This window comes from Vigna unguiculata, chromosome 2 (assembly GCF_037176805.1).
Source record: "Vigna unguiculata cultivar grain cowpea cultivar isolate G323 ecotype 2 chromosome 2, ASM3717680v1, whole genome shotgun sequence".
Lineage (NCBI taxonomy): Eukaryota > Viridiplantae > Streptophyta > Magnoliopsida > Fabales > Fabaceae > Vigna > Vigna unguiculata.
In genome coordinates, this window is record NC_140793.1 from 31,577,406 (window position 1) to 31,590,023 (window position 12,618).

At 25.2% G+C, this 12,618-nt stretch overlaps 1 protein-coding gene across 1 annotated transcript; it reads left to right on the forward strand.

Annotated features, from left to right (window-relative positions):
* The first annotated feature begins 7,297 nt into the window (after nucleotides 1-7,297).
* Nucleotides 7,298-8,888, forward strand: LOC114173121 (eugenol synthase 1-like). Its single transcript, XM_028057350.2, has 5 exons — nucleotides 7,298-7,600; nucleotides 7,684-7,818; nucleotides 7,896-8,133; nucleotides 8,239-8,442; nucleotides 8,531-8,888. The coding sequence occupies exons 1-5, from the start codon at nucleotides 7,418-7,420 to the stop codon at nucleotides 8,695-8,697; spliced, it is 927 nt and encodes a 308-aa protein (XP_027913151.1). The 5' UTR covers nucleotides 7,298-7,417; the 3' UTR covers nucleotides 8,698-8,888.
* The last annotated feature ends 3,730 nt before the right edge of the window (nucleotides 8,889-12,618 follow it).

Sequence of the window (12,618 nt, forward strand, 5' to 3'; positions counted from 1 at the left end):
TTCATATGTGGAGAAGGGAATTGTTTAATTGGGAAAGGGAGTTGGTAGAAGATGAAAGATAGATGGGTGAATTAATCCTGTATATAAAATTTTAATGAATACTTAGATGCATGACTGGTGAATTTAATAGGATGTGGTTGATGAAGAAAGTACCAGCAAAAGTTTTTTTTTTTTTGTCATAAGGGGCGCATCTTAGTTTAGTCTCAGGAATGGCCCTCCAAATTTTTTAAAAATATATCTTAAAATATTTAAAATTATAATATATATTATGGAAATTAAATTAGATAGATTTTTATTTTTTATAAAGTATAATATTTAATATTAATAAATAATAAAATATAAAATTAAATATAATAAAAAATATATTTATTGAGATAATTTTTATGTTATATATTTTTCATTCTTACGATTTTTTGTTTTTGTTTTTCTTAAAAAAATTTAGGGCACGAATTTATTTATTCTTGTTATTAATTTAAAAAAGAAAGTTACACACAGACACAATATAAAATTTGACTGAAATATTTTTTTCTTTATAGATATAACCTCTCAAGGTAAAATGGAAGTATTATTAATTTAAATGATTGATGATGTATAAAGATGTATTAATATTTTAATGTTGTTTATGGAATTACTTATGTATTAAAATGTATTAATATTTGATTTTTGTGTAATGAAGTATTAGGCCTGTGATGATGGTTCTGTTGGAAAATGGATGGCTTTGCTTATCTTTAATATGATTCTTGAAATACAAATTTTGTTCATGTTGTATAAGATCTTGTAGTTTCCTAAGCAATTTCAAAGTTTGGTTAAAAAATAGTACAATTTTAGTTTAAAAATAATGCATTTTATTTCAAATTTAGTATAATTCGATTCAAAAATAATACAGTTTGATTCAAAATTAGTATGATTTGGTTCAAAAATAATGCAATTCAGAAAACAGTTCAGTTCATATTATAGTGCAATTCAGTTTTTAGAATAGAAAACAGTTCATTCAATTCGTTTGAACTATTAACTATTTTTTTAATTCAATTTAGACGAACTAGTTTTTAGATCATTGCAATTTTTAACAGTGTAGTTGAGTCAATTATGCCCAACCCTGCTTTCTGCTCTCATTTCTTGATTGTTCTCTTTCATTCTTTGAAAAATAAAAGACAATTCTCATTTATCTCCTAATAGTGAAATATTTAGTTTAATAGTTAACATTTTTTTCATTTCATAAGTTTTTCGTATGTTTATTTTTTATGAATATATAAGAAAAATTTATATACTATATATTTTTTCATAATCATTTTTTAGTTTTGACTTGATTATCATATATATTTCTTTTAGTAATTATGTTTCTCAATTTTCGATTAAATTTTGATAAATTATTTTTAGTCTTAAACTTTTTTTTAAATAAATATATTGATGAAAAATAAAATAATAAATTCATTTATTTATTTATTTGTTTTAAAGTGATAGAATGGAAAGATGTTCTCAAATAGGAGGATATTCGATAAGGAGTAGGAGGATATTCGATAAGGAGAAGAGATAAAATTAAAAAAACTTATTTAAAATATATTATATATCAAATACAACTTCAAAACTATCATGTTTCTAACAAAGAAATTTCAATACCAAATTTTATATATTTTTGTTATATTAGTAAGAATAATTAATATAAATTTTAAATATATTATTTTGACCTTTAAAATATTTTGGTCAAGATTCATTACTAGTCATCATATTATATATATATATATATATATATATGGAATATTCTTAATATTTCCTTTGTCGTAAGGTTTGTGGGAAGGGATAGGATTAGGGATGGCAACGGGGCGGGGCGGGGACGGGTTTCGTTATCCCATACCCATTCGCGCATCAAAAATTCATCCCCATCCCCATACCCAAACCCAACGGTTATCAAACTTTTGTCTCATTCCCATCCCCACCGGGTAACGGATATAATCTCGTACCCATACCCGTACCCGTGTTCTAACTAATATTAATTTTTATAAAAGAAAAAAAATTATGGTAAAGAAAACATAATATTATCAAATATTTAATATTAGGAAAATGATTGTTTCTTCCATATCAAATAGTTTAAAATAAATTATAATTGTTTACATTTTAAATTAGAATACCAAATAAAATTTTATGAGAATCAAAACATTTATTAAATTTGTAAACTACAACATTGATGAACTTAGTTGATAAAATTAAAAAATATTTCAAAAAAATATAAAAGGAAAACCAATATTCAAATTAAAATATATTTTAAATGTTTGTTTACTTCAATTATTTAAATTCTAATGAATCTCTTTTTTATACACTAATAAAAGTTATAATTCACCACTTGATCAAAATGACACAAAGAACAAATAATAAATATAATAATAAAATTTTGACATAGATTTTGTATCTTTTGAACTTCAATATATGTTGGATAGTGACAAAAAAATATTCATAGCAATTACATTAAATTTTTATATTGTAGTAAATAAAAGTTATTTATACAATTAAAGTGAAAAAATTACAGTATGATTAATAATGAGTTATAAAATAACAAATAATTAGATAAAATATATCGAAATATTATTCTACATGATGAAAATAAACAATAAATAAAAATATTAAAAAACTAACAAATGTGTGTTTATGAAATAATTTGAGAGACTATTGAAAAAAATCGCACAAAAGAAATCAAATGTATAATTAAGATATGATAAGATGAAAAATACCTTAGAGAACTAATTATTAAATTATGTTTGAAGTGGTTAAAATTAAATAGAAATATCATTAGTGACCAAAAAAATTGTCATCAAATTACAAATAAATTAATAATTAAATTGGTCACTAAATCAAGTACCGATTCGATCATTGAATATGTCACTAATTTAATCACTAATTCAGACAATAAATCAACTACTATCACCAATGACGAAAAATAGTGACTGATATGGGTTAATGAATAAATTAGTCACTATTTCATGTTTTTCTTGTAGTGAATTGTCATATACTATTCCTAAATATCATTATATATATATACACATATATAATTTTAACCACTTCAAACATAATTTAAAGTGAAAAAATTACAGTATGATTAATAATGAGTTATAAAATAAAAATAATTATATAGAATATATCGAAATATTATTCTACATGATGAAAATAAACAATAAATAAAAACATTAAAAAACTAACAAATGTGTTTTAGAAATAATTTGAGAGACTATCGAAAGAAATCGCACAAAGGAAATCAAATGTATAATTAAGATGTGATAAGATGAAAAATACCTTAGAGAACTAATTATTAAATTATGTTTGAAGTGGTTAAAATTAAATAGAAATATCATTAGTGACAAAAAAAGTTGTCATCAAATTACAAATAAATTAGTAATTAAATTGGTTACTAAATCAAGTACCGATTCGATCATTGAATCGGTCACTAATTTAATCACTAATTCAGACAATAAATCAACTACTACCACCAATGACGAAAAATAGTGACTGATATGGGTTAATAACTAAATCAGTCACTATTTCATGTTTTTCTTATAGTGAATTATCGTATACTATTCCTAAATATCATTATATATATATATATATATATATATATATTTTTTTATTTTGTAATTTTAACCAATTCAAACATAATTTAAAGTGAAAAAATTACAGTATGATTAATAATGAGTTATAAAATAAAAAATAATTAGATAGAATATATCGAAATATTATTCTACATGATAAAAATAATAAACAATAAATAAAAATATTAAAAAACTAACAAATGTGTGTTTTAGAAATAATTTTAGAGACTATCGAAAGAAATTGCACAAAGGAAATCAAATGTATAATTAAGGTATGATAAGATGAAAAATATTTTAGAGAACTAAGAAAACTTTTCAAATATCAACATATATACTCAGTGGTTGAAAAATAACGAAAATTATTTTAATGAAACAAACGAGTTATTCAAATTAAACAAAAATTAATAATAATAATAATAGTAAGTAAAAAAAAAAATTTATATTACCTTAAATTGAGAGTATAAACATTCTCATGTGAAAGGAAAATATATAATAAATAAACATATTAAAAAAATAATAGAAATATTGTGAGCATAATTTTTTTTAATTAATATACATCATTTTAACATAATTACATAAAGGTTATGATAAGATAAAAATTATTTTGGAAATGTGAATAAGTTTCATGACAAACCAAATAATTAAAAGAAATAAAAAATAGAATATATATATATATATATATATATATATATATATATATATATATATATATGGTTACTTAATTAATTGTAGATATTTTAATAATTTAAACGAGAATAGAGATATGGCGGGGACGAATATTATGGCGGGGATATGTACATCCCCATACCCAACTGAAAAAGTCGGGGATTCCCCATACCCATACCCATACCCGGTCAATGCGGGGATTCCCGTCAAAACGGGGACGAGTTCGGACAATACCCACGGGGACGAGTTTATTTGCCATCTCTAAATAGGATAACAGTCATATTTTATTTCATATAAAACTTTAATAAGATTCTACAAATATATAATAATAGTCTTAGTACATTTAAATAAGTGATTATATAAGTCTGACAATAGCTTATACTCTGTTTCTACTAAACCCGCTAAATTTGACTTAGTGGGAGGTTACAATAGCTTGCACAAACTTCTAACCTCTACTTATTTATTTATTTATTTTTTATTTATTATTTATGTTCAGAGTGAAAAAGAAAACATAAAGCCTTAAGAGAATAAAATAAAACTAGAATAATATCAGGTTTTTTCTTCAGTTTAGTTTTATGTTTATGTTTGGAAGTTTAGGAAATTGCGTTATTAATTTTGGATTTCAAAAATACTTTTCTTTTTTGAAGTAATGTAAATCAAATAAAAACTACAGCCGTTGAGAATAGAGTTGTCATCAAATAAAAATGCAGGAACAAAATGAGATTAATTAAAGGATTGATCGATCATTGTTAAAATCTTAGACGACCAATATTAAAGAAAGAACTAACTTGATTTAATATTATGAAAAATATGTGTATATTTTTTTGTGTAAGTAAATAGTGCATATTAGTATTTTTAAATAAGGTTGTGATATTATTATGATTTTTTCTTTACATTTCAGCTATGTTATAACTTTTGATATCTCAAATAATACCTAAAAATCCATTTATTATTTATTATTAAATAAAAATTTATTTAAAAAAAAATATAAAACATAAAAAAATCAAATCAAATTCATGATAAAAATTATACTTCATAATATATAAATAAATTATATCTATTATGAAAGATTTTAATAAATATAAGAAAGTAAAACATTATACAAATACATATTAATATTTAAGCATCATTCAATTTCAATATTATAATTATATGTAATAATTATAACTATTGTAATCCTTAATCAACTCAAAATTGTGAAACTTATATTTGGATTTGTGTATAGTCATGTAGCATGAAATATATCATGTCCATGTAATTTTTAGTTAAGGAATCATCGAATTATCAATATTATTACTATCTGATAAATACGACAATTTCGTTTTCTATTTTACTAAAATTGACACGATTGATTCACTTGTTGAGAGAATTTATCACTATTCTATAAGATTTTATGCTGTATTAAGTCATATATATATATAGTTATGGAACATAAAGATAACCAAGAGACTATATACAATAACTTGGAGAAAAAATTTAGGGGTGCCAAATTAAATTTGTTATATATAATTTTTTTTATTTAGAAAAAAAGCTTTTCATTTTTTCTCCTCATTTTCTCTGCTTAAAACAAACATACATAATAGTATAATTCAAAAAAATATGACTATTCGCTATTATATCATGATATCAAACCATAAATATCATTTTAGATCAACCATTTGTACCTCGTCAATTTGATTTGGTGGGTATTGTCAAATTTGAAGACGTTTTTCTGGATTGCGTTCTATAAATTTTTAAATTCATTATATATAACTCTGAAAATTTTAGAGATTTGATTTTCATTGTCTTGAATTCTTGATTCTCATGAAAAGTTTAGTTCACATATATGCATTTTTTTCATCTTTATCACAAACCTTCTTCTTTAAATAAAGAATCAATTTTTTTAATCTTTATCATAATCTTTCTAATATAAATTTATCACATCTCACCTATTTAGAAAAAGATAAAATTTATATTCAGAAATCACAATTATCACAATGCAAGACATAACAAAACTCATATCACTTTAATTAAATAAGCAACACATTATAAATTCAAAACTTTAAAAAAGATTTACCATAGGTAGTAGAAAACACAAAATCCTTAAATTTCATAATTAAGGGTTATAATAATTTGGGAAAAAGTATAATTAGGATTTATACCAATTTCATAAAAAAATCCCTAAAATCATAATTAGGTTTATACTAATTTAGGATAAACTTACTTTGGAGAAACATCTAAAAAGAATCATAAATCTAACATACATAAATCATAATAAGATACTAATCCTTGATCTGTGAGAGATCATGCCATAATTACTTCAATCTCAATCTATGTGTTTCCAACCTCTGTTTTCCAACCTATCTCTTTTGTATTTATTTTCCTTCACACTTTCATGATAATTTATACAGTGAAAAAATCTTATAGCTAAAAAAAATCTTAATCTCTTTTATAAATCAATGTCTCTATTAAATTTTTTATTTTATCTTTAATTATAATTTCCATAATATAAATTTAACATAAATATAATTATATATATATATATATATATATAATAAATTTTAAAAAAAATTTGGGGGAGCCGTGGCTCCCCTTGGTCAATGCATAGTTCGCCTCTGCTATACAGTAATACGTATTTTTATAATTTTTTAAAATTAGTTCTACATTTTGGAATATTATATTTGTATTTGAAAATTGTCAAATTACACAATAGTCTGTCTTTTATGTTTCTAGATAAACTTTCTCAATTGTTTAAAAAGTATTTTATCATATATCCATTCAAAAGTATAATTTATTTGTAGTTGACACGATATCAAGTTTAAGGTATTATTAAATGGCCAGTGGAAAATTGTTTGTACGCAACCACTATGTGACCTATTTTTTCATAATTTTAGTAGAGTATTGTCTTCCAAGGTGTTTTTTGGGGGAAAAGTTGAGTAATGCAAATTTGTTCCTTTTTTAAAAATGAAAACGAAACTACTACCAAATCACAATATAATATTAGAAATGAAATACGTACAATGTTTATCCTTAAAAACTTATTGACAAAAAAAATGGTGACCGACGAAACCTAGTCTTGTATTGAGACCGAAACTGTCCTACAAATAGGAGGCAAATTCATCCCTAAACTCATCACATCCTCAAACTCAGTGCTTCTTATATCTATCAGAACTTTAAAGTTGAGTTATTATTTTTGAATGGCAGCGAAGAGCAAAATCCTGGTTATTGGAGGAACAGGATACATAGGAAAATTCATAATTAAGGCTAGCACAGAAGCAGGACATCCCACGTTTGTGTTGGTGAGAGAGAAGACTGTTTCAGATCCTCAAAAGTCTATACTTATTGAGACCTTCAAGACCTCTGGAGCCACTCTGCTTTATGTATGTTCTTTTCTTTTCTTTTAAGTACAAAATTAGGTTAGTGTTTCAAATTTTGATAAAAATCCCTGTGGGTGATTGTGCAGGGTGATCTAAATGATCACGAAAGCCTTGTGAAGGCATTGAAGGAAGTTGATGTTGTAATATCTACAGTAGGTGGACAACAGATAGATGATCAAGTGAAGCTGATTGCAGCAATTAAAGAAGTTGGAAACATTAAGGTACATCCATAATGTCTTGTTTTACAAAACCTTAAATCAGACATATTATTATTAATCTCTGTTTCTTCTGTCATCAGAGGTTCCTCCCATCGGAATTCGGGCTTGATGTGGACCGTCACAATGCAGTTGAGCCACTGATTAGCTTTTTTGATAAAAAAGTGAAAATCAGAAGAACAATTGAAGCTGAAGAAATCCCCTACACCTATGTCAGCTCAAATGCCTTTGCTGGTTACTTCTTGCCTACACTGGGACAACAAGATGTCACAGCCCCTCCTCGGGACAAGGTTACCATTCTGGGAGATGGAAACGTCGCAGGTCATAACAATGAGCCAAATTATCTGTTACTGTTTTTGTACAAGTAAAACACAACAGATATGCAGTGGAATTGTTTGAATTTTGTATTTGTAATGTTTGTTTCAGGTGTTTATGTGTCGGAGGAAGACGTTGGGACTTACACCATAAAAGCAGTGGACGACCAGAGAACCTTGAACAAAAGTCTATACCTCAGACCCCCTGAAAATGTTTTGACCTTCAACCAGCTGGTGTCGTTGTGGGAGAACAAGATTAAGAGTACCCTCGAGAAAGTCTACATCCCAGAAGATCAAATTCTTAAGTACATCCAGGGTCAGTTTGTTATAACTCAATCAATTTTATGTGAAGATAGTTAAATATACCAAGTTTTTGTGTTATGATTTTGTTTATTGCTCTGCAGAGTCTCCTTTCCCTACTAATTTCAACTTAGCATTGGGCCATTCACTGCTGGTAAAGGGAGATTGTACAAACTTTGAGATCGACCCTTCTTTCGGGGTGGAAGGTTCTCAACTTTATCCCGAGGTCAAATACACTACGGTGGACGATTATTTGAACGCGTTTGTCTGAAATCCAGGAAATAAAATCATAACATTCTGTGAATTGTTCAAGAGTTTGTACTTTGTCTTTCAAGTAATTAGTTACTTATGTTTGTGTTGTTGTCACAAGAGTCCCTCTGTTCTGACTCTGTTGTTGTTCGCTTAGCTTGGTGCTTTTTTGAACTTCTCATCAAGTTTTATCTATTACGATTTGTTTTTCAATGTGATCTTATTGTATCCTCTACTACTATTTCTACTAATTTTATTTACAATTTAATGCATTTTATAATTCTAAAACGTTAAATTATTTATCTTTTCATTTATAAAACGGTGGAAATTTCTATTAAAAGACATGTAGGAAGATGTATTACTCTTCCACCCACTACAGGTAAGTTAACCCAAACTGAACATATGATATATCAGTTGATTTTAAGTTGAAATATGAATAAATAATACTGTGGTTAATGTCTAATAAAAAAATATTATTATATGGAGCATATGAAGTATAGTTTTAAAAAATAATTTCATTGGCTAAAATTGTAATTAAATTACTTTAGATAGAAGAAAAAGCTATAAATTGTTAAAAAAGACAACAATTGACTGATGTATGTTAACATAATACATATGACTTTAGTTTTATTTATGTTATAACGTCGTTGAATTATGCACATTCACTTTGGACAAAAGAAACAAGTTAAAAAAAAATTATAAAGACAGATGATGGAAATTTTGACTGATTTTACTGTCATAAAAAACTTATAAGGATAAAGTATGAAAGGAAGATCTGTATTAACTCATGTCACGGTGCAAATACATATGTATTTAGTAATCTTACTTTATTCTTTTAGCAGTTAAATAAAAAAATTTTAGATGATAATGTCATTGCCTTATTATGACTTCAATATTTAGCAGTTAAATAAAACTAATTATACTATGTAAATATTTTCACAAGTCTCTATCATGTCTTCTCTAATCTGAAAAGGGTTGTGTACATAGAAAACATCTCAGCTCCAAATCCGCAAATTGCGTTAGATATTAATAAATGTTATAATGATAAACACAATTAATTTGTTTTGTGAAATGTGTTATTACTTGTATTATAATTATGGATTCTCACCTGGATGGAACTTGGTCTATCTGATTAATTATTTCATTTATTTGAGTAGTCTAATGATATTTTAAATATTTTTTAGTTCAGTTCTTTATAACAAAAAAATAATTCAGTTCAATTTGTCTGAACTATTTTTTAGTTTTGTTCAAATAAACTAGTTTTCAGTTCATTGTAGTTTTTAACAGTATAGTTCAGTAAATTATGTCTAATCCTACTTTTTGCTCTCATGTTCTCTTCCATTCTTTAAGAAAGAAAATACAACTCTCATTTATCTCTTGATAGTGAAATATTAGTTTGATAATTAATATTTTTTTCATCTTATAAGTTTATTGTATATTTATTTTTTATGAATATAGAAGAAAAATTTGTATACTAGATGTTTTTTCATAATCATTTTTTTAGTTTTGACTTGATTATCATATACATTTCTTTTAGTAATTATGTTTCTTAATTTTCGATTAAATTTTGATAAATTATTCTTAGTCTTAATTTTTTTTAAAATAGATATATTGATGAAAAATAAATTAATAGATTTATTTGTTTTAAAGTGATAGAAGGAAATATATGCTTGAATATGAAAATAAAAGAGATTTACTTCTTTACATATTATGATATTAAGAATCCAACAGTTGAATGAGAGTATTAGAAAAACCACCTTTTAAGATTGAAAAAAACACTCTTAAATATGAGGGTTGAAAAGGTAAAATTTTTAAAAAATTATTTAAAATATATTATATATCAAATACAATTTCAAAATTGTCATATTTCTAACAAAATTAGATATTTCAATATTAAATTTTATATATATATATATATTTGTTATATTAATAATAATAATTAAATATATAAATTTTAAATATATTATTTTGATCTTTCAAATATTTTGATTAAGATCCATTCCCATAAACCATTAATTATTGTTCTTGCCAAAATTGTTCCGATCGTATGCCGAACTCAATCCAGCAAGAGCCACTCAAAAAACAGTATATGCCCTTCTTCCCCCCGCTACCAGTCTTATATCGTTTTTCCCCTCACATGCCTTGAGATATGTCCACTAACCGAGTTTATTCCGCATCGTGGGGGATTTAACTGACCACATGGCCGACTTCCGTGCTGGTATCGGGGGGAGTCCTATCATTACGGCTTGACTACATCAATAGGTGAAAAGTGAGCCATTCGGTTTTGGGCCAACCTATTTCTCATTTAGGCCCACAACTCGAATCAGGTCGGACGTGCCAGGATATCACAATTATATATATATATATATATATATATATATATATATAAGGAATATTCTTAATATTTCTGTGTCGTAAGGTTTGTGGGAAAGAATAGGATAACAATCGTATTTTATTTCATATAAAATTTTAATCAGATTCTACAAATATATACTAATAGTCTTAAACAATTAATTAAGTAATTATATAAGTCTGACAATAGCTTATAATATGTTTCTATTAAAACCGCTAAATTTGACTTAGTGGGAGGTTATGATAGCTTGCACAAACTTCTAACCTCTACTCTCTTTTTTTTTTTATTATTATTTATGTTCAGGCCTTGCTTTAGTGAAAAAAAAAAAATACAAACATAAAGCCTTAAGAGAATAAAATAAAACTAGAATAATATAAGGTTTTTTCTTCAGTTTAGTTTTATGTTTATGTTTGGAAGTTTAGGAAATTGCGTTATTAATTTTGGATTTCAAATATTATTGAAAAATACTTTTCTTTTTTGAAGTAATGTAAATCAAATAAAAACTACAGCCGTTGAGAATATAGTTGTCATCAAATAAAAATGCAGGAATAAAATGAGACTAATTAAAGGACTGATCGACTATTGTTAAAATCTTAGATGACCAAGATCAAAGAATTAGCTTGATTTAATATTATGAAAAATATGTGTATATTTATTCGTGTAAGTAAATAGTGCACATTAGTATTTTTAAATAAGGTCGTGACATCGTTATGATTTGTTGACATTTTAGTTATGTTATAACTTTTGATATCTCAACGCTGATACCTAAAAATTTATTAATCATTTATTATTATATAAAAATTTATTTTAAAAACAATACAAAACATGAAAAGATTGAATCAAATTCATAATAAAAATTATGCTTCACAATATATAAATAAATTATATATTAAGAAAGAGTTTAAAATTATCACACTCCAAAATGAAAAATTAGACACCACAAAAATAAAAATAAAAAATTTAATTTATCTAATGACAAGATTTTCATGTTCCTGCAATTCGAAACAAAGGATTGGCCACAACATTTTTTAGGAGTTCTTAATCCATTTTCAAATTTCTTGACAATACGATATATGATATAAGAGATTATACTATTCGTCTCATCGCTTCCTATAAAAATAACTCCATAATTAATTCATGAATAAAATACAAACTCAAAAAACAAATAGTTAAAAATGAAAGAAACCCACCATAAAAAACTACGATTGCAAAAGTCTTGACAATTTGAACATATTCAATCAGCCAACTGTGCCACCTCTTCGACATTCTACCTATACCTAATTTTCCACAAGAAAATAATACATACATCACTTTTCAATGAATAATATATCACTGTACATCTACCTAGTTAAAAATACAACCATAATAGTAATTAAATTAAAAAAATAATTTCATTTCGTATTCCACTAAAAGAAAATACAAAAAATGTATATACAATGATCACAATAATTAAGGTCCCCTGTATCCAAAAACAAATGAGGAACGACCACCATATAGAGATATCCACCAAAATCTACAAAAAGAAGAAATGTATATCATGTTAAAAATAATGTTGGCAACATATTATTATTAGATAAATTTACAAGAGTC

Excerpts from the sequence above, each read along its gene's own strand:
- LOC114173121 (XM_028057350.2), top strand. The coding sequence starts at position 7,418 with ATGGCAGCGAAGAGCAAAATCCTGGTTATTGGAGGAACAGGATACATA. Across the intron at positions 7,601-7,683 it reads CTGGAGCCACTCTGCTTTAT|GGTGATCTAAATGATCACGA; the intron begins GTATGTTCTTTT and ends GTGATTGTGCAG. Across the intron at positions 7,819-7,895 it reads AAGAAGTTGGAAACATTAAG|AGGTTCCTCCCATCGGAATT; the intron begins GTACATCCATAA and ends TTCTGTCATCAG.